General features: G+C 34.9%; 2 protein-coding genes and 1 long non-coding RNA gene across 11 annotated transcripts in view; 2 read left to right on the top strand and 1 right to left on the bottom strand.

Annotated features, from left to right (window-relative positions):
* mam (neurogenic protein mastermind) overlaps nt 1-22,480 on the bottom strand; it is a 193,709-nt gene that overhangs the window by 100,078 nt on the left and 71,151 nt on the right. For 2 of the 8 annotated variants that reach the window (XM_017616262.1, XM_017616324.1), the window contains exon 1: nt 2,039-2,225. The exons of 2 other annotated variants lie outside the window; for them this stretch is intronic. The gene's annotated coding sequence lies outside the window, so the exon portion shown is untranslated. Of the gene's footprint in view, nt 1-2,017; nt 2,226-10,369; nt 10,410-22,480 lie in introns of those variants that run through there. 4 more of the 8 variants (XM_017616298.1, XM_017616288.1, XM_017616284.1 and 1 more) reach the window with 4 other exon arrangements.
* LOC108363243 (uncharacterized) lies at nt 2,200-3,576 on the top strand. 2 transcript variants are annotated; one of them, XM_017616548.1, is made up of 3 exons: nt 2,200-2,306; nt 2,611-2,738; nt 2,857-3,576. In XM_017616548.1, exons 1-3 carry the CDS (start codon nt 2,223-2,225, stop codon nt 3,056-3,058), a joined length of 414 nt encoding a protein of 137 aa, XP_017472037.1. In that variant the 5' UTR covers nt 2,200-2,222; the 3' UTR covers nt 3,059-3,576. The 2 variants fall into 2 exon arrangements, with proteins under 2 accessions (XP_017472037.1, XP_017472030.1); XM_017616541.1 differs by lacking the exon at nt 2,200-2,306 and adding an exon at nt 2,320-2,533.
* On the top strand, nt 5,999-6,230 carry LOC108363272 (uncharacterized). The gene is made up of 3 exons (XR_001847592.1): nt 5,999-6,021; nt 6,053-6,142; nt 6,195-6,230. It is a non-coding gene; the product is annotated as an uncharacterized LOC108363272 (long non-coding RNA).

Here is a 22,480-nt window from a genome sequence, read left to right as displayed (position 1 = left end):
TTGTATATGCACACGTAAAATTGTATTTGTTTTTACACCAAAATTGCTACAAAATTACTATTAAAAAAAATGTATTTGAATTTTTTTTTTTCGATTGCCAGATCAATTACATTTATTCGAAAAATTATATTTGTGGGGCATATTTGTAGAAATTTTATGAAGAAATTAACTGACAGCATGATTCTCTCATGGCTCTCTTTGCACTTAGAAATCAAAAATCTTTAGTTCTCCAAGTTTCTAATTTAAGTTGGTTTTTTGGGTTTCAACTCAAGTCAAGTTTAAGTCTTACATATGTAACTGTCGTGTTTTCTTTGGTTATAGAGCTCAGTATCACTAACTTTATACTACTAGCACGGGTATAAAGAAATTATAGAAACTACCTCACTAAATTGGAAAAAAATATATTTACGAGATAATATCTATTTAAATAAATATACATACATATAACATAGAGGATATTTATTTGAAGCAAGTTAAAAGAAACAATGGCAGAATGTCTGTTTGTGTGTGAATTCATTTGTCACGGCTACCAAACTTTGCGGCCAAATTATCAGTGAAATAAAACAAACAGACTGGATAATAATTGAACCAGATCTCTATTAGGATCATATCGTTGTTGTTGAATTTGCGTGCAAAATTTGTATGCGGATCCCGATTGTTGCCCAAGAAAACATAGCTAGAGTTGCGACAGAGTTGCATTGGTTTCAGTTTATCAAGTTTATTCAGGCTGAATTTCTTTATTCATTCTGAACGTTTGGAATAAACTTTTTTGTTTACTTATTCTTTAGAACGTTCCTGATGATATGTTAACGTATATTTCAAAAGCATTCTGTTTATTCCGGCTGTGAAATGGGATTATCCGGAATTTATAAAGAAACGCAGCCTCAGTGAAATCGCTGGAGAAATTTATCAGAAATGTGTAAACAAATTTTGATAGTTCATTTATAAGGTTTACACAATTATAAGTTTATACGGTTTACAATGCATTTATAAGGTTTGATGAATACCCTTAATGTATTTTTTTATATGTAAGAAACCCGCAACACCTTCGGCGAAGAAAAGTCTAAAAAATCAACGGTAATTTTTAGCGACTTTAAACTGGCCCCTTATGATACTAAAATTGAATGGGCTATAAAACTGTGTACTCAAAAAAATTCTAGCACTTCTGTGGAAAAACTTAGGAGAAAATTTGTTGCATTTTTTTTTTAGTCTTTTAAAAAGTTGTAAACGTAGGTTTGTATGAGTTTTGTTAGGGAATGAACTGTATTTTAATTGAAAATTCCTAAAAATAAATAATCATAAGTGTTAAACAATATCACATCACTTTAAAATGGGGGTGCTATTGTATGGCCAATACACTGTATGTACTATGTATATCACACATATAATAAGTGAATATGTTTACTGCAACAGTCGGTGTAAACATAGTATTTATATTAAGTTATTAGGGCTGTTCAGGATCTTTTGCATATGCGTTTGTATTTGCATATTCGTTGTATTTGTAAATTCACAACAATACAATGGAGACGGTTGCCATGGCAGCAAGCAAAAAATTTCCAAATGCAATTCCAACTGCAAATCCAAGAACCTTTCCACAACATCCTGAACAACCCTATTGTTATATCTGTCGTTGTGGAATAGACTGAGTATATTATATCTCTTGTTGAAGTGGCAGCAATTTCTGCTAACGCTTGTAATAAAAATGTTTTTGCTGTTTTTATTTATAAAGCATTCGCTCAATTGTAGCTCGCATAAACAACTACGAAATTGTTTAAAACATTTATACATCTCATACCGCGCCAAGAACGCCGTATACGATTTGAAAACAATTGAAGTACTTATTAGACCCCTTTCAGACACGTCAAGTCTTGATTTCTAGTCTGCTCGTTCGTAGGCGAAGGAGGTGAGACGAATGTACTTTTCCCCTCTCTTCCCACCTCCTTCGCCTACGAACCGAGCAGACTTGAAAGCAAGACTTAACGCGTCTGAAAGGGGTATTACATAAATACATACATACATACGTTCGCACAGTATTTACTTGCGTTTGCACTTCCTTTGCGACAATCGTACTTTGTTTTCGTTAGTATTTTCAGTACTACACAGTAGTTCAATCGAGTATTTCGTATTTTTGTTAGCTACGCTCGCTGATGGATGCCGAAAATTAGCAACAAAAGAAAAACTGAATAACTCCACTGCTCCAGTGTCGATGACTGACTAACAAAATGACGACGAATGAGTCGCACCAAAACGGTAGATATCGGTGCAATGCAATGCGTTACATCGGGCGGATGGGCCAACTCTGGATGGTGAGTTGATTTATGTTGAGTTCGCTCGCTGCTGCGGTGAGTAGAAGACGCAACACAGCAGTAGCTTTAGAGCGCGTGAGTTAACAAGACATCTGGTTCGGATGGGGAGCACAGCCAGGGCTGTCAACTTGGCTCAAATCGCGCCATTTTTGACCCTACTTTACTTTAAATCGCAATTAATTTTTCAATTTGGCACGAAGTGCCAAAATAGCACTATTGAAAAAATAGTAATATTTCAATACATTTTAGTGAAATTCTTTGCGTGTATTTCTTTTTGTTAACTAAAATTTTCTAATTTCTATAGTGTATACAACTGGTTTATCTTACTTTGGCATTGGACTTTTGTTTTAGGAAGATGTTCCTGATTTTAATGCTAAAGGAAAAGAATCGAAAAGAATGGCACCTTTTTGAAATTGAAATAAATTTTCTTAGGTAAACAAAAGAGATCACAATAATTCTTTTAATAGCCTTCAAATTTGCAAAAATAATACTAAATCATCATAAGTATATTTGTATGTATTTATGCATGGTATGTTTGTATCTTACACAGGAAGTTGTACTTTTACACAAGAATCAGAGAGAATAATAATTGTGTAAGCTCACACTGGAGCATTTGCGAGCAAGAATGGAAGAAGAAATTTTGCAAGAACAACGTAAACAAGTTGTACAAGTGTGACGTCATACAAACAGCGATTCTGTCAAATTCATTAGCGGTATCGAGATGGGCGCCACCTTTGTTCTCTACATCATGACTTTTACAGATAAGCAGGAGGTCTATACTCTGTATACGGACTAATACAAATTCATAGTGCCAAGCATTTGAATTCGAATGATTTGCTCTTCGAATCGTAATACAGAGTAGACCCCCAGAAAATTCTCTTTATACATATATTTTTGACACACATACATGCATATCGCACACGGTCATCAAAAGCGACGTAATTCAAAATTTATCATTGTTGAAATGATGCGCTAAAAATGCACACAGAGCTTTTATTTACCATTCCGCAAAATCTGGAGCATTTTTTTTTTTATAATTGCAAAAACCTAAGTTAAAGTCTCCCTTGCCAATATGATTAGCATGTGCTAAGAAATAGTTTGTCGTATTTTCTGACAAACGTGTAATTTTGAGTTCTGTCACCTTTGAAGATAGTGTGCGATATGCTAGAATGAAATTTGATGAGCTCTCATTGCTTCAACTATTCAAGGCGTAGACCATGATTCAATAATACAAGGTTCGATAAACTGACAGTTGTCTCTCTCGCACCGCTCCCTTAGCAGTGGCAAAGTGTTGCTTCTTTGCAAATTTACTTGGAAAAAGTGTTGCTTTGCTATGAAAAAGAAGTATAAGCTTTTGTGCAATATGTTTATTTGTATATGCATATGAAGCATATTTAACTGATGAAAACATAAACTCTTTTTAAATTTGCTGTTTACATAAATATCATAGTAGTTTTGTTTTTGCGTAATTCACATAGATATGTTAAAATTTCGTTCAATATTTCGTTTAAAATGCCAGAAATGTCACTACTATTTGCCTGCTTTGGGTACTTTTCTACCACCAATTTAGCAGCAATGGATTTCATTCCTCCCCTTTACCCATCCTTCGTAAATGCAACCTTTTGTAAGGGAGTGTCAAACCGCGGCTGTCAATAATTATCTAACCTTGTATTATTGAATCATGGGCGTACACAATGTATCCTTTTATTCATGATTTGCAGAAAAAAGACGAATATATTCCATGTATATCTTCAAACGTATTTACTGACAGCGCCGGCAAAATAACCAGAGCTGTTTTCTGTTTTATGAGCAAGGAAAACTACAAAAATTTGAAGCATCCTACCATCCTACCGACGCGAAAAAAACCTACAAATTTTGGTAGAAAAAGCCCAAAACGGCAACCCTGGTCACATATCGGTCGGCGATGGTGAACGACAACGAACGAGCTACCAACAGACACGAAAACCTCAACGGCAACAAAGACAGTTGTTCCAACTAACGAAGGTGGATGTATACATTTTCTTCTCAGTTGGTTGCTTTATTGTTTACTAGTCTTGGCTTTTGAAATGACCTGCCAACAGGTTCTCTATGCTTTCTGATTGCTTGGTTGGTCGTTCGTTGCCAGGCTTCCTATTCGGTTGGAACGCTGTTTAAGTGTTGAAAGACCGTATGTGTGGGCAATTCGTTGTGTTTTACTCAGGTGTCAGGAAACCATAGGAAAGCTAGCAATTATCGATATACATACATAAATATGTATAGAAAACCTAGTAAATATTAACAATCGAGTACTTGCTTAAGGATATAAGGGCAGCCCTTGGAATCTGTTAAAATAAAACATGGATTAAGTCATCTAACTATATGAACTCTCGTTGCTGAAATGTGGACTGGTCCTAACTGATATTTAAATTTTTTTCCCAAGGAAGAAAAAAACGTTAACATCAGCACATACAATTCTACGTTTTGACCTTTTTTAAAGTTACATAAAAACGTGTGGTTTTTAGTTATGGCCTAACATTTTTGGAGTAAATAAATTGGATTTAGTATAAGATACTTAAGAAAAAAAAAAAATCGAAAAAATAGCGCCTTTCCAAACCTAAATTTAATCAAGATAAAACTCACCAAGTCGACAGACACACAGTCACAAGCAAGGAAACGTCCCTACTAGCCGCCGCTTACTTTAGAAGCAAGCAAGATGTCTCTCGTGAAGACTGCATGTGTTGCTTGTTTTCGACTGTAATTTTTGTTGTTTGACAACCATTTCTCAAAAAGAACATAACTTTAAAATGGAGTTCTTGATTATTTACAAGTAATTTTTTAGCAAAAAACAAAACCGTCATCAATTGTCATATAAAAATTTAAGATTATCGTTAATTTCTTCATGATCCGATGATCGGATTTAAACCAAATTAATATGGGCCCACCTGTGAGGTAACACCTTTCCTTTATTTATAGAAATCGGTTAACGTGGTCCAAAGTTATGCATAAAAAAATAAAAATATTCCGACGAATTGATAACCTTTCTCCTTTTTGTGAAGTCAATTAAAAATTAAAAAAATGGATTGGTAAATTCCAAAAATTAATTTACGTATGTATGCACATACATATGTATGTACATATGTATTTACATATGTATGTATAATACACATCTAGTATATCTATACTCTATACTAATTATATAAAGAGAAGTTTTTTGTAACAGGTAATCTCGCGAACGGCTGGTCCGACTTTCATGAAGTTTTGTATAAATATAGCCTTCAGCAACCACCATGTTTTAGGCCAAACAAAAATTTACTTTTTTCCGGTAGGTGGACCAGGGACCTATCTATTCGAAAATATCTTATTATGGTCCGATTTCCTTTAAATTTGGTATGTAGGTAGCCTTTTGCCGAGATTAGCATATAGGATCCTTTTCTTTCTGTTAAGTGGACCAGGGACCGATCTATTCGAAAAAAATCGTATTTATGGTCCCATTTGCTTAAAATTTGGTACGTAGGTAGCTTTTTGCCTAGATTATCTTATAGGATCCTTTTTCCGGGAAGTGGACCAGGGTCCGATCTATTCGAAAAAATCGTATTTATGGTCCGATTTGCTTAATATTTGGTGCGTGGGTAGCTTTTTGCCTAGATTAGCATATAGGATCCTCTTTTCCGCGAAGTGGACCAGGGACCGATCTATTCGAGAAATCTTATCTATGGTCCGATTTGATTAAAATTTTGTACGTAGGTAGCAATTTCGAACATAAATAGCTTTGAGCAACCACCATATCAAGGGGCGAATTCGTCAATAGGCAAGTTTTTTTCGCGGCAATCAGAAACAACAGATACAGCCAAAATATAGTAATGATATATAATATATATATACTAATATATTTCGAAAGCCGTTTTTTAGTGTTCGCAAAGCTCAAGAACGGCTGAACCGATTATTTTGAAACTTCAGACACCTGCCGCACGTGTTCAAGGATGGTTTACGGCTAAAAAAAATTCTATATGTAAAGGAGGCGTGGCACTTGCAATACAAACCGAATTTTTTCAAACTCCATATCTCTGGAAGTGTTCGTGATAGAGTTCTGGAGCTTCGTATGGAGACAAACGAAACCAATCGCATACCCTTGGAGAAAAATTTGAGCTACAGTAAAGCCTGCTTAAGTACCTCACGAAAAATGTCAGCTTTTTGAGGTACTTAGGCGGGTTGGGTACTTAAAAGAACCCGCTTTAGTACTTCGATGCGGGTACTTAAGCGAGCATAATCATTGATGTAGTTACATCTTTTTGTTAACTTACATAAATATGTAAATCCTTGAAAAAACATAAACATTTAATGAAGTATACATATTTATTTAAGATTTTTCAATTAAAATATAGTTCATTCCCTAACAAATACCATGAAAACCTAAGCTTAAGATTTTATAGAACACGTAAAGAAAAAAATTCACCAAAATTTAAACTTTTTTTCCTCAGATGTGTTTTTCGAGTATATAGTTTTATAGCCCATTCAATTTTATTGTAATAATGTGCAAGCTTCAAGTGGCTCAAAATTACCGTTGATTTTTTATAATTTTTTTGCCGAAGGTGTGTAACGCTGCCACTGAGATTCAAAATATGTAAATATTTTAAGGAATTTTAAAAGAGCACTTAAAAAAAGGAAAGTTATGAGTAAAATGGTAAATGGGGCACGAAAAATTGAGGTACTTAGGCGGGTTGGGTAAATAAGCGGGGAGGTACTTAAGAGAGGAATTTTCTTCAGATTACATTAAAAAATTCACGGTGCCCAAAAATTTTGGTTACTTAAGCGGGTTAGGTACTTAAGCGGGGGGGTACTTAAGCGGGTTTCACTGTATTGAAAATAGGGGTGTGGTACCTCCCATACAAACCGAATTTCTCATGCTACATATCTCTGAAAGTGTTCATGGTAGAGTTCTGACGCTTGGTATGGAGATATAAGAAATCAATCGCATAATCCTGAAGAAAAATTTTAGCTATTGGAAAAGGGGGCGTGGCACCTCCCATACAAACCGAATTTTTCATACTGCATATCTCTGGAAGTGTTCATGGTAGAGTACTGGAACTTTGTATGGAGATATACGAAATCAATCGCATACTCTATGAGAAAAATAGGAGCTATTGGAAAAGGGGGCGTGGCACCTCCAATACAAACCGAATTTTTCATACTGCATATCTCTGGAAATGTCCATGGTAGAGTATTGGAACTTAGTATGGAGATATATGAAATCTATCGCATACTCATGAAGAAAAATGGGAGCTATTGGTAAAGGGGGCGTGGCACCTCCCATACAAACCGAAATTTTATACTGCACATCTCTGAAAATATTCATGGTAGAGTACTGGAACTTCGTATGGAGATTTGTATGTATATGAAATCAAGCCCATACTCATGGAGAAAATTGGGGCTATTTGAAAAGGGGGCGTGAGGCCTACAAACGTACCGACTTTTAGCTATCTTTGAATGTATTTATCATTCTTCTGTAGGTGTGTTTGTGAGTGAAATCCTCCTAAATGATTGTACGGATTTTAACGAAATTGTTTGTGTGTTTGAGTGGGTCTCTGGATGGTTTAGTTTCACAATTCAATCCGCCAGTTGCGCTGTAGTTGAGTTATTACTAAAAACCTTATTTATGAATCGATTTGGCTAATATTTTAAATATGTATTAGTCATGGTAAGAGCAATACTATTGCAAAAAACAGCTGCCAGGTGGTGCTGAGGTCGAGTTATTACTAAAAATCGACAAGTGAGAAAAGGTGCAGTAAATGTCAGACTAATTCGGCCTGTTGCACCATTGAGTATATCGAACTCTCATGTGTTACGATTAGCCCAATGGATGTGATTTTCCAATATTATTATTATGCGTTCAAGCTTTTAATTTATTTGCATTTCTGTAGAACAATGATTCGTACCAATTATGAAATTTCCACCAACTATACTGTAAAGCTTCTAGGACAGATTCATTGTTGTCTCCAGGGAGTGAAGAGAAAGAAATTCTTCAAATTTACTTCGTTTTGCGAATAACCGTGCTGCACAGCTGGAGAATTTCAAGGACTTCTTCACGGACATAACACTTTCTTTAGGTTAATTAAAGCGGCAAATGACCACCAAACCATAATCTTAGCAGGTAAAAGTGCCAAGGAAAATCGTAAACGTGAATTGTTGGTGAAAATGTTGGACCAAAAAGTCTTAATAAAATAAATACAAATTTTGGGCGGGACGAGGTTCGCCGGGTCTGCTAGTATTATGTATTTTACAAATGAAAATTGATGCTTTCAAATGCCCCGATGCTTGCGAATAGAACACAAGCGAGATTTTCACGCAGGTGAAGACGGCGGCTTAACGACTGAGTATACAAACTGAAGCTTTGTTTCTTAACAGATAATTATCACAAATTCCTGCTGGAAAGCGTTTCTTAACCCAAAAAACTAGCAGAAACTAGCAGCTCCCTCTCGTTCTTACGCTCTTCTTTTTTTGGCTCTCCTGCTTATTTCTGCTAGTAAAATTTTTACTAGCAGAAACTAGCAGCTCCCTCTCGTTCTTACGCTCTTCTTTTTTTGGCTCTCCTGCTTATTTCTGCTAGTAAAATTTTTACTAGCAGAAACTAGCAGCTCCCTCTCGTTCTTACGCTCTTCTTTTTTTGGCTCTCCTGCTTATTTCTGCTAGTAAAATTTTTACTAGCAGAAACTAGCAGCTCCCTCTCGTTCTTACGCTCTTCTTTTTTTGGCTCTCCTGCTTATTTCTGCTAGTAAAATTTTTACTAGCAGAAACTAGCAGCTGTCAAAATGGAAACACAAATACACTGATCAGCTGATTACTTGCTAGTTTCTGCTAGTTTTGCGTTTCTTTACTGTTTCGTTATTTCGCTCTCTGTGAGCGCAATTCTATCAATTTTCTCATTCTTCTTCTTCCTAATAATTATCTGCTAGAAAAGAAAAGAAACAAAGCCTGAATCATCAGACATTCATAGAATCTGGGATGCAGCAAATGGACTTGTCATTGTCAGCAATATTTCAGCGACAGCCCAAAGCGGGCGTTGTTTACCGCAATTATGTATTAAAAATGCCATACTGTTCGCGAAAAACATTCTTCCGAACCAAAAGTATCGAAACACGGGGCACCCATTCAAATCGCACAAACTGCTATGATTTATTCAATTGCCAAAGATTCAACGGAGTGACTGTTACTGTGGTGAGACCAAGTCATTGCTACACAAACCGGTTTTAAATAACCGCATCAAAAGTTGTTTATGCATGTGTGTGTCTGTCTGTAAACAAAATTGCTGCAACGAGAAGAAAGTCGTGGTAAGCCGTGAATGAGCAATGATGCCAACCAATAAGAGCATGGTTATTTTAAAATACATATGTTTTTATACATTGGAGAGTTTGTTTTTCAAAAACTACATACAGTGGCTCACAGTGAAAACTACCCACCCATTACGAAAATTTTAAAAACAATAGCCTATCTCAATTGATGCACAAAAAAAGATTGAAAATATAATTTTGTATTTTTAGTTACATACAGAGTTGTTAAATTTCCATTATGATTAGTAATCATTATTTTTTTTTGCATTTTTGTAATTTTAATGATTATTTTAATTTTCTTGCATGACCCAGCCATTAATAATTAATTATTAATTATAATTATCGAAAATAATCACGATTAAATGCCATTAAAAAAATAATCAAAAATAATAAAATAATTAGAAACAATCAAATAATCAAAATTAATCAAATTCTTTATTTAATTGTTTGATTATTTTTAATTGTTTTAATTTTTTGATTGTTTTTAATCATTTGAATGTTTTTAATTATACATACTTAATTAAAATACGCCCATATTAAAATGAAGCATTTTGCACTTTCGCTTTTTGATAATTAAGATAAAATAAAAAATAAATAAAAATTAAATTAAAAAAAATTAAGTAAAAAAAATTTAATAAAAAATAAACAAAAAATAAAAAATAAATTTTTTGCAAGTTGCCTGTAATGGAATTTGAACCCTGACCACCCCTGCAAATCATTGGACCATATAGTATATTTGTGGTACATTGGATTACTTACAAAAGTGTTCCTCTGTCATGATGTAGCGGACCAACTCGTGTCTCTGCACCAGCTTAAGCTGAAATCAGCTGAGTCAGCTGACACGATCTGTCTTACTAAAGCGCCATGTAAATGAAAACACACCGCAGAATTTTTCAGTAGTTGTAGCCCGTAGCGCAGAAATCTGCGGAATTCAGATTTTTTCCGTGTCAGCTGATTTCTTGCTTCTATAGATGGTTGCCACTTCGTCAGTTTTGCAGATGGTAAAATGGTTATAAGTTCCTATTCAAAATACATTTCAAATATTTGAAATTTACTATTGAATAAGGTTTTTTTGTTGACAACTAAGTAGATTATATTTAGCTACGATCTATTATAACACGAAAAATTGTAGTTGAAAAGCTAAGTTTATGAACTGAGTGATGAGTGGCAACACTGTAGTAATCAACACTGATGGCTTCAGTAATCGACAAAATTCTGCGTATACAAACTACGTTTAAGTATACGTTCTGCTTTCTTGACTAATTTCAGCTTTATTGTTACCCGATCACTGCTCGTGTTTCAACGAAATGTGATTTAAGTTAAGCATTTGAAAGCACATTTGCATGTCTGGCCAGAGATGTAGAGATGCTCGCTGTTATTTGTTAGCTCCCAGCATGTTCGGGTTCGAATGCCGTCAGAGGCAAAATATATATTTTTTTTATTAATTGCGAAAGAGCATCTGTGAAGTGAAGAACAAAGCGTGTACAAAAGAAAAATTATATCAACAATGCCACTGTTAATATGTTGGAGTAGTTTTGTGCTACCCTGACGTAATGTAGAGATGGAGTATATGGTCCTGCCCTAGGACATCGTAATTGTTAATTGGACCATATTTTTTATATGAATTGGGGTTAATTTTGGAGTGCTCCATGGTTCTTAGGGATTACTCTTTACATGCATGCATGGAGTAGTCGCGATTTTTGCAGGGACCCTCTGTAAATCAACTAATTGTGGCACGAATATTTGCGCACTCAGCTACAGCCAGCATGTAAAAGTTCTTCCAAATGCTGAGTTTGAATTAACACCACAGCACGCGGTTAGTGCAATTGTACAGATAAACATACACTATGTACACTTGTGATCAACTAATTAAGCCAGCAACATTTTGATAAATGTTCGCTATTTTTCTTCTGTTTATTTAATGTTTATTATTTTTTTCATAAAAGTCTAGCTCATTATATAACAAACACCACATAAATCCAGATTTCAAACTTTGTGCAAAAATTATGAAAAATCTGCAGTCTCAGCTAAATTCTCAACTTTTATTAAGATCTTTTAGAATTTTTTCGAATATGCAGTTTAATAGCCCATTAAATTCTGGGGAAATAATGTGCAAGTCTTAAGTTGCTAAAAAATCGCGTTGATTTTTATTAATTTTTTTCTGACTTCATGACGCATTTTTTTCCATTAAAAAAAAATTGTCGAATTTATTTTGTATGGAAAGAAATTGTAATGCAGTCAGAAAAAAAAATATTAAAAATCAACGCGATTTTGTTAAGACTTGCACATTATTAGTCTAGAATTTAGTGGGTTATAAACTGCATACTCAAAAAAATTCTAAAAAATCTGAATGGAAAGTTGAAAATTTAGCTGAAACTTTGCAGATTTTTCATAATTTTTGCACATAGTCTAAAATCTGAATTTATATGGTACTTGTTATATAACGAGCTGGATTTTTATGGAAAAAATAATAAACATTAAATAAACGTAAGCAAAATAGCCAAAATTTATCAAAATGTTGCTGGCTTAATTACCTGATCACAAGTGTACGTGTGCATGTGTTAACACAATTAATTGTCATCGCTGTTCATGCTTGGTATACATACACTTTCTTCATTATGAAAAACCATCCGTGAAGTGCAAAATCCTTCATTTTACTATTTTTTCCTCTCAGTGTGTACTCAAATACAAGCGTGATAAATTTTGGTATGAAAATATTATCTTTAAATATGAACAATTTTAAACTATAGTAATTAAAAAATATTGATTTTGACAATACGTTATTTTCCTCAGTGTAGCTCATTTACTTCAATAGTTTCATAATTCAAAAAAGCAAAAAAGCATATGTACTCCCATAGTAAAAATGAATACATATTTGAGGGATTCACAACGGTGTCGTACGTATCGTATTGTTGTATGTCGTAAACTTTAAAAGCTTAAAGAAATGTTTAGAAAACTTGAAACCGCAACCAACTATTTTTTTATGACTGCGAAAAGTCATAATATGACTTTGGTGGCACTTTGCGAACTCCCCTTATATTTTTTTTTAAGGTGTTTAAAGTGTACGACATACAACAATACGACACCGTTGTGAATACCCAAAGTGATAATGGAAATACTAAACCGTAGCGTGCGACGTAAGTGAACGCGTGGGCTCATTGTTTTACCCATACTTTAAAAGGTTTTTTTGAAATCAATTTTTAATTATAATAATAATTAAGTATACTTACATACATATGAATATGTGTATAGTACATATCGTCACTAGAAACGAATAAAGGCGCGAGCTCAAAAGTTGACGGCGAATAAAGACGCATAAAAAAACTTAAGCGTCAAAAACTTTTAACATACTTCGCCAAAGTTTTTCATAAGCATCTTTTTTCGCAAAATTTTTTTACGCGCATTTTTTCGCCGTCAAAACACTATCGCGCCTTTATTCGTGTGTAGTGACGATATTTTATAAGGGCTGAAAAAAACATAAACTGCATGCCCGGGCGGCAAAATACTCTCTAGGGCTAAATAATTGACGGTTTTTCAACAGTTTAAGTAAGTTGATTGCTTATGTTATATGTACGAGTATGCATATCAGTGGTATAAGCACAGAAATTGTATTCATTTAAGACAGGAAAATTAACTAATAGTAAAATAGAAAATGTGATATAAAATAAAACAAATGAAAATACAATAAAGTAAAAGTATGTGCATATACATATAAGTCAAATAAAACAAAAAATAAAATAAAATGAATACAAAAAAAAATTGTTGGCAAACGCTCCAACCGACGATCGAACCTGGCACCTATAGACTTGTAGCGCGCAACTCTCACCACTCGGCTACCGCGGACGCGGCCTCGTTTACCTACATGTAAATTTAAATTTAACTTCATTTAATTTATAAACTTTAAGGAATCTGAGCATGCACAATCCTGAAATGGCATTTAATCAATGTGTTCTTACAGTCTTGAGAGTTTTCTTTGATCCTAAAAAATTATATTGACCTCAAAGGAAAAAGCTCAATTTCTTACGTGTAATCAGCGCTGTCGAAAGCTTTCGCTGAAAAATCGTCGATTTTCCCAAAAAATTCATCATTACGTACAAAACAAACGTCAAATTTTTGTTTGTTATACTTTTGTAAGAATCAAAAATACAAACAAAATTACATAAATTACATACAATAAATATGACCACTAGGGCGGAGTGAATTGTTCGGAGCAAAATTTTCGACAAAAGTGTATAGCAAATTCAAATTCTACGATTAGTTGTAAGCCGACGCGGCGAGCAAACTGTATACCAAAAATGACGTTTGACTCAACAAACTATATGAATCGCTTTCGTTGTGCTGAAGCGCAAAATTCACTTATCAAAATAATTTCGTTACGTTTTAGAGCTTAAATAACGAAACAAAACTCAATCGTTACCGTTGAAACGAAATAAATCATCAATTGTTAACATAAGGTTGCCAGACGTACTGCTTTTAGGAGTAAACGTACTTCTTTTTATTGTAATGTACTCCCTTGTCCTCCCAAAAAAAAAAAAAAATACCTGCAATATACTCCCTTTTTAGTTTTGTACTTCTTTTGTACTCCTTATTCCAGCTATTAATTTGTTATCATATACAGGCTGTAAAATAATAACTGTCGCACAGGCTTTTTTGAAAAATAGACTTTGCGAAAAAAGCAGTCAATTGTTATTTTGCCCCGATTTTACTTCAATTTTATGAAGTAGTTTTTTTTTTATTTTAACTTTATTTGATTTTACCAGCGGTAAGCACTTTGAGAAAAAGGCGCAAGCGGCACGCAAGTCTGTTACTTTAATACATATCTTCTCTAACCATAGGCTAATCTCCCCCCATTTGAGTCTTTTATACTCCCCCTTTTGTCCAACAGAAGTTCTCATACTCAGCAATCGAATAGACTCGGAACTGGTGACTAGCAGGCCATTTATTCGACCAATTCTATACTTTTTTTCTTCTTTTTTTTATACAAAGTCTAAGAAAAATGCACCTGAGAAAGACATGTACTTATCTCCCAAAGCTGGCAAACGCAAATAAGGATTACAATTTTAAAACATAAAATTAAAGTAAAATATTTACAAAGTTAACAATAAAATAATGTTTTCGCAAAATCTATAATCGACCCTCTTATTTAAAAAAAAAACCTGTACTTTCCATTCATATTGTGGCGAAAACTACTTAGTAAAAGTGTGATAGTAAAAATCGAATGCGAATGTGTAAAATGATGCAAATCATTCGCATAAGAAATGCGAATGCAAATATTCGCACATCTCTGATACATTCATATATAATTAAGTAGATAAACTAAAAAAAAAATCGTCTACACGGGGGGGAAAATCATCAAAAAGTCACTGAGCTAAAAAAAAACATCAAAATGACGACGAAATCGTCAATTCGGCAACGCTGCGTGTAATTTCTATGGGAAAACTGAAGACTCAGGCTGCACCTCTTACAATTGTTCTAGAGAAGTGAGATTCATTGAGGATCATTGCAAAAAATAGTCTTATGCCGGTCGCATTGCAGGATTTTTCTTTGTTTTTTTGACGTAGTCTAATGTACATATAATAAAATTGTACCAAATTGTACATAATGGATATTAAAGAAAAATTAATATGCGGGTCTTTGTTAGAGCAACAGAAACCTAATCAACCATTTTTAGAATTTTTGTCTGTATATTTGTATGCACATCCTCGAAAACTAATGCAACGATATATTTCTAGAGGTCTAACTTAAAGTATACAAACAAAAAAATAAGGAGTTGCCACCTGTTTGAAAATTGCAGTTTAAACTTGCATTTATTTTACTAAAATCTCTTAAGCCTTGTAACTGTATACCCAAATTTTTCTTTAAAATTCTGATTAAAAAGCTCAAAATTTTGATGAATATTTATTGAATTTTTCCAAATTCTGTATAAAGTTTGATTTGATTTATATGGTTCTGTTAAAACCCGATTTGTGTAAAAAATAACAAAAAAATGTTAGATGTTGTTGTTTGAACACATGAAACAACAACAAAATTATCCAATCATGCTATTTATGCTATCTCTGCACCGTATGCACCAGATCGTGAATACCCCTATTGTAAATATTAATAACAAAACACCATTCATCCACTTTTGACCGAAAGTGTATATTAGAGACACACCAATACAATTTTCATAATAATTTAAAACCACAATTTCATCAAATTCTGACCATGGTCGTACATTTGTCGACATTTACATGGAGACACCGCTTAGGAGAAAAATGGGATTCGGAGTTGGGCTAAGCAAACTCATGTGAATTGCGACGTCAAACGAATGTGTTGCGTCTCTATCGCATATTCAACCAGGCTCCCAGTTTACGGCAGTAGTAAGCACTTACAACACTTCATAAAAAATTACAGTTTTTACCTTCATTTTATTAGCTCGGGATGTAACTATGTAATATTGATGCGCCTAAAAGATGCAGCGAATTCTATTCTCAAGTTATATAGCTGATGACAGTACGAATGGCAATTACAAAAGGGAGGTTTTAGTTTTTTAAACTATAATTTTATTTCCTTTGGCAGTTTAGTGGATTGGAGGAGGAAAATACAAAATCTGTGGCTTGAAATATCAAATTTTCATGTAGCATAACAAGGCTGAATTCAACAAAATTTCATCTTTTAACGTAAAATTGCAATTTGCAGGTTTGCTCGAACGGCAACACTACCTCTCCTGCTATTTATTGCAAAGTAGAATTCTGACTTTGCTTCGCACTTCTAAATCGTGGTACTCGCTTTGCAAGCTAGTGAATAGAGCGTAAAATTTACATATCTTACAAGACAGGGGACAACCAATTACCAATTGTACGGACTGTCGTTTATGCGAAAACGAAATATTACGAATAAGTAATGTTTTTACCTTCATACGATGTCAAGCGACATTTTTTTCGAAATTTTCTCTTTGATGCGGAGATGTATCTAGATGCTCTAAGAAAAAAAAAATCGCTTACGTTATTTTGGCGTTTAGGGCTCTATATATTGTATGTTGAAAGCCGGGCATTTCTGCCGGGACTGCCCAAGGATGGGGGAGGGGTCCTTTCACCTCCCACACATACTGAATTTTTCATACTGAATATCTCTGTAAGTGTTCATGAGAGAGCGCTGTACATGGTTTGGTATGGAAATATATGAAATCAATTTGATGCACTATGCACTAAGTATGTAGTGAAAACATTCTCATTGGAGAAAATGCAGAGGTAGTTGGAAATACGTACATATTCAAAAACCGGCGTGACACCTCCCGGAAAGTAACATGTTCATGCGGCGTATCCTTTTTAAGCTAAATTTAGAGGGATATGTATCACATTACCTTAACAGCAGGGTTGCCACTTTAGTAAATATGCGCTCCTCTGACCATATTCTGCATAGGAGCTGATGCATGCACCTTATTAGCTCCTCGCCGCCGTACTTGAATAGCTCGGCTGGCAGGCCGTCGGCTCCAGCAGCTTTGTTGGATTTCAGCCGCGTAATCGCTATTCGTAGCTCGACATAGTCAGGCGTTGAGACATCGACTCCATCGTCATCGACTGGGGGCTCGGGTTCGTCTTCTCCACTACTTTCAGTGCTGCTGCTTTCAATAGGGTGGAAAAATATTCCCTCCATAATTTAAGTACGTTCTGGACATTAATCTCTAGGTCGCCATGGTTGTTCTTACAGGAGTTCACCCTGGTCTTGAAACCTTCAGTAAATCGCCCAGCATTTCCAGCTTTTCGCACTCACGTATGTCTCTTCTTAAGGCGGCAGATATGTTTCGCTTCCCTCTTCAGTTTTCTATAACGGTCCCACATGGCTCGCGTTGCACCCGATCGCAGCGCGGCCCTCTAGGCGGCATCTTTTCTATCTGCAGCTTCTTGACACTCCTTTCGGTCATGCTGAAATCCGACTGTTTCTTTGGCGGCCGTACTTAATGAGCGGGAAATGTGCTCGCGTATATCGGTTTGTTGAAGAGCAGGTGTGTGAGTCGAGAGGCGAATAAATTGGCCGTGATTGCAGCTTTTCGACGTTAAGATTTCCTTGCATAGTTGGGCGCACATTTTTTGCTGCACAGAGGCGGATGCGTATCTTGGGCGCAACAAGATAGTGGTCCGAGTCGATGTTTTGCCCTCGGAGCGTACGTACGTTTAAAACGCTGGAAGCATGCCTTCCGTCTATCACAACATGGTCGATTTGGTTTCTCGTTTTTCGACCTGAAGACAGCCATGTAGCTTGGTGGATCTTTTTATTCTCCCACCACAAGTCCCACCACGAATTTGCGCTATTTTACGTGGCAACTATAGTAGACGTCCCAAGGCTCCACGCTTACCTTGCCTTGGCCGGTCCATTGCATTTCTTGGATGGTGGTGATGTCCGCCTTAGTCTTCCCGAGGATATCAATCAGCCGGGCAGAGGCCCCTTGCCCATCAAGGGTCCGGATATTCCAGGTGCATACTCTTAAATCATAGTCTGTAATACTGTTTTTTGTTTTCAATTGGGCATGGTCTTAACGTGGCGGGACCCAAACCCAGCGCACGCGAGGTCTTACACCTTTTCACTTGAGCTCGCTCCCAAGCGGGTGGCTAACTAGAGGATACCTGGATATACATAAATATATGGACATTATGAGTTGCGATTTGAACCTTACGCACAAGAATTACTTTTGGCCACCAGGCGCTCATAGTTTCCGAAAAATTCGCAAGAATGTGTTTAACTTTAGTCGAACACTGCTAAATATTATTAAGGTGCAATTTAGGGCCACCAAAATTATTATGATATTTGTTTTACGGTCCTGCGTGTGAAAGCAATTGATGAAAATATTTCTAAAATGTAATTACTCGTATGTATATATTTACTCAACAAATGAAATGTGGAAATAATCAATGCGTAGTTAAATGAAAATGGTAAGCTGGAAAATCATTGCAAATATTTACCAATGTAGATATAAGTGAAAATTAATTTAAAAACAAGTAAATTTTAAGCAAAAAACACAACTGACTTCAATTCTCATATAAAAAAATCAGGAGTAACGTTAATTTTTTCATGATCCAATGATCGGATCTAAACCAAATTAGTAGAGGACCTGTGAGACACTGCCATTTCGATGGAAAGAGAATTATCCAAATCGGTTGACATGGTCCAAAGTTATGCAGTAACGTACATAAAAACAGATTCCAACGAATTGATAACCTTCTCCTTTTTTGAAGTCGATTAAAAATGCCTCTAAATAGTACTTGGCATTTTAACTAAGTAAAACTAGAGTTGTTGACCCCCACCATTCATTGGAATTTTCTGCTTTGAAAAGGACTGAATGTGATCATTTCGAAAGTAAGGGATTAATAAGCCAGAAAAACTTCTTGGTTCTATGTTGCAATTGCACTTCATCATCCTCTGGCTCATATCCTGTGCTATCTATTGACGATCGTATACTCGGCCGCTAGCCGAATTATTTACTCGTAGCGCTTTATTATGCTCTTCCATTTTACACAATTTTTTGCTTTCTTTCCTAAGTTGTACAAATGTTCACTGTAAGTTACCAAGAACCGTCCAATTAGCTTAATTGTGTGCCCGTACTACCTCTAAATGTCTGTAGCATATTGTATGGCGCTGAGGAGTAGCAATAGGCTTATGCTCACACATATAATATTTACCCGTGCAATCAATAGTGCAAACTTGCTATTCCTCCAGTCGAGTGTCGTATAATTTACGCGCATGCGCATACTGGCCACCATTGCCATGTATCCGATACACACCCGCCAACGTCCAGGATAGCCCTTCATACTCTTATCACATTGCCGACACACAGTGTGAGCGCTTCAGACAAACGTTGACCAGAATACTGAAAATGTATGTATGTCGAATCTTTAAATTTGTGAATATTACTAAAAAAAATACTAATATGGACATAATCCATTGAAAAATACGCCTACTCCCCATATAAAGGTAACAAAAAAACGGTAAATTTGCAAAACATCTATTTGGAAAACTAATAAATTTATAATGATCGAACTGATACACATTCAGTTAGTTACAGAAGTATTCGTTGTTTAGTTTTTTCAAGGTATTTAAAATGTCTTCGATTATACATAAATCTTTTTCCTTAACTTTCATTTAAAAAATACATAATACATTCTACAAAATTTGTAAAAATTCCATCGGAAGTTGTATCGCGAAAAAAATGTTATATATCTAACGTATTTCTAGGCCTATCTGGCGCTGAAGTCAAAAAATAAAGTATTATCGACATAAAATTCATGTTGAATAAAGGTAAAAAACAGTTTTTTTATATAATAATTATTGAAACAAATTGCATTAATTCAACAAACTGTAAAAACCACTAGGATTACTCCAAATCATATTAAAACAAGTTTCATGAAAAGAGCAGTTTTTCGATTTTGTAAGAAAAGAAAAAAAACAACTTCCACATTTGTCACATAACTAGGGCTGCCAGATATCTCCGTTGCCAAACCGGTAAATCTAACATTGCTGACAGCTTCTTCCATACGAACTATGTTCGGCAATTCTTTTTATATGGAAGAAACTGTCAGCAAAAACAAAATTGCTGAAAATCAACAACGCGATTTTCTAGCAACTTCAGACTTGCGCTATAAATTGGCTGAAAAGTTACATTTTCAACATTTTTCTAAAAGATCTGATGAAAAATTCTCTGAGCCAATAATTTTTTACAGCACTGCACTTATAAGTACACGCGTCACGCTACGCCGCGGCCCCCCGCGGTAGTTAATGATTGTGTGTGGATTAATATCACAACACTGAGGATTTGGCGATAACCTTTTTCATCTATTAAAAAACAGCACTGTAACAGCATTGTAAGAACAACATTTTTTTCTATAAATCGACATACTTTAAGCATTGTTGACGCTATTTCCATTTCCATTCCATTCCATGAGGAAATAGCGTCAATGACTTTATTTCCAAATTTTTGTTGACTTTATTTCGCTTTTGAAAAGGTAATAATGTCAATTGACTTTATTTCGCACCAGGGTGGGAAATAAAGTCAATTGACCGTATTTCCGTTGATCTTGTTATCTGTCACCGCTATCGATAATCGACCCACTAGTATCATACGGTTCGATTGTTTTCTTTCTTGTTAGATTAAATATAGATATACATATGTGCGTGCTACACAAGGATACAAAGGAGTAAAAGAAAACACAATTTTTCCCAAGTTTGTATCTCACTGAAACGTACGACTGTCACCTTAGAGACTATGGAAAGGCCCATATGTTATTTAGATATGTTACTTAATAATTAAATTGTAACAATTTATCCAAATCAAAAAAATTAAATGAAAGCATTTCCGCTCAAGTTCGTTATCAATTTACCGATAAACGTTAGACAATTTCAAAAAATTATATTTATGGCTGCGACCTTCCACTGTGCGACGGGCAAACTCAACCCAACGAAACAATGTCACAAAGGATACGCCCGTGCAAAAGTGATAAATTGTTAGCAATAAGGCGGCAAGAAGACGCAAAATTTATCTTTACCAATCTGCTCATTAAAATCGTAGTAGACACAAATTTATGTATGCATGTATGTATGATACATATTTTCATTTTACTATTGACAGTATATCTTATTCAAGGTTTTGACGGCTAGTATTTTCATATTTTATGTTAATTAAATATTTTGTCATAAAATATGAATTTGATTGAATTTATAAAATTAAAAAATCTTAAGAGATTTAGTTGACCGTTCTTGGATGTCCCTTCCTGTTTTTTATATATGCACATAAATATTTGCATATCGAAAAACTACTTGTGTATGCACAGTAGGGTGTTCCAAAAATGCATGTGGAAAAAGTCAAGTCGGAATTTTTTTTCTCTCACCCCCTGGGAATGTACTTTATTGAAAAAATATACGCCTTTTTTTCTTTTAAATCAAAATATAATTGGAGCTCGCAATAACCCAAATTTTTGTTATTTCCCAATTGAATGTGAAATAACACAAATTTGCATTATTTCATTTCTCGTTGAGCAATAAGACCAACTTTTAAACTTAACAATTTGAGTAATAAAGCAAACTAGTGCACATATGTAGGTAGTCACCCAGTTACATTTGACAAAAAGTAGTACACGAACAAGTCACGGTGGGCAGGAAGCGAAGATAGGTTGCATAAAAATGTCGACAAAATCTGAAAGCAGGGTTGTATTTGTTGATATCTTAAGGTTAAGAATCCGCTTAAATTGAAATCCTAGCTGCTCCTGTTTTAAAGATATCCACATTTTATATACTTCTGATAGGATATATTTGCAAAAGAGGAAGGCGTACTTCTCGATAATTAGAGCATATTTATACGAAAAGAAATCTCATACAAATCTGTTCCCCTTTTTTAACTCACTAAAACGGATCAAATCAATGTGAAACATTTTCATTTTTTCCTACCGAAAGAATAATTGATCGAGATTTATTGGGCGCTACCGGTATACAACTTAGATAAAACACCACAATTACCTTTTTCTGTAGCGTGAACTTTCTCATTACCCTGCAAAAATTGTTGGACCATTGGAGTACTTACAAAAGTGTTCCTCTGTCATGCTGTAGCGGACCAACTCGTGTCTCTGCGCCAGCTTATTGTTTGTTATCCGATCACTGCTCGTGTTTTAACGAAACGTGATTGAAGTTGAGCATTTGAAAGCACATTTGCATGTCTGGCTGTAGCTGAACGTGTAGAGATGCTCGCTGTTAGTTCTTAGCTCCCAGCATGTTCGGGTTCGAATACCGTCAGAGGCAACATGTAATTTTTAATTTTTGTCTTGGTTTTTATTAATTTCGAAAAAGCATTTGAGAAGTGAAGAACAAAAGCGTGTACAAACGAAAAAATATAACAACAATGCC

The sequence above is a fragment of the Rhagoletis zephyria genome, unplaced genomic scaffold (assembly GCF_001687245.7).
Source record: "Rhagoletis zephyria isolate East Lansing unplaced genomic scaffold, Rhagoletis_zephyria_1.1 Rzeph_scaffold_00025, whole genome shotgun sequence".
In the NCBI taxonomy this organism is placed as follows: domain Eukaryota; kingdom Metazoa; phylum Arthropoda; class Insecta; order Diptera; family Tephritidae; genus Rhagoletis; species Rhagoletis zephyria.
The sequence above is the reverse complement of the archived record's forward strand: the minus strand, read 5'-3'. Positions and strand labels throughout refer to the sequence as shown.

Bases quoted from the DNA above. Each gene is read 5' to 3' on its own strand.
- LOC108363243 (XM_017616541.1), top strand. From the start codon at position 2,408: ATGGGGAGCACAGCCAGGGCTGTCAACTTGGCTCAAATCGCGCCATTT. The intron at 2,534-2,610 runs GTAATATTTCAA...TAATTTCTATAG, and splicing joins ATAGCACTATTGAAAAAATA to TGTATACAACTGGTTTATCT. The intron at 2,739-2,856 runs GTAAACAAAAGA...TATCTTACACAG, and splicing joins ATTGAAATAAATTTTCTTAG to GAAGTTGTACTTTTACACAA.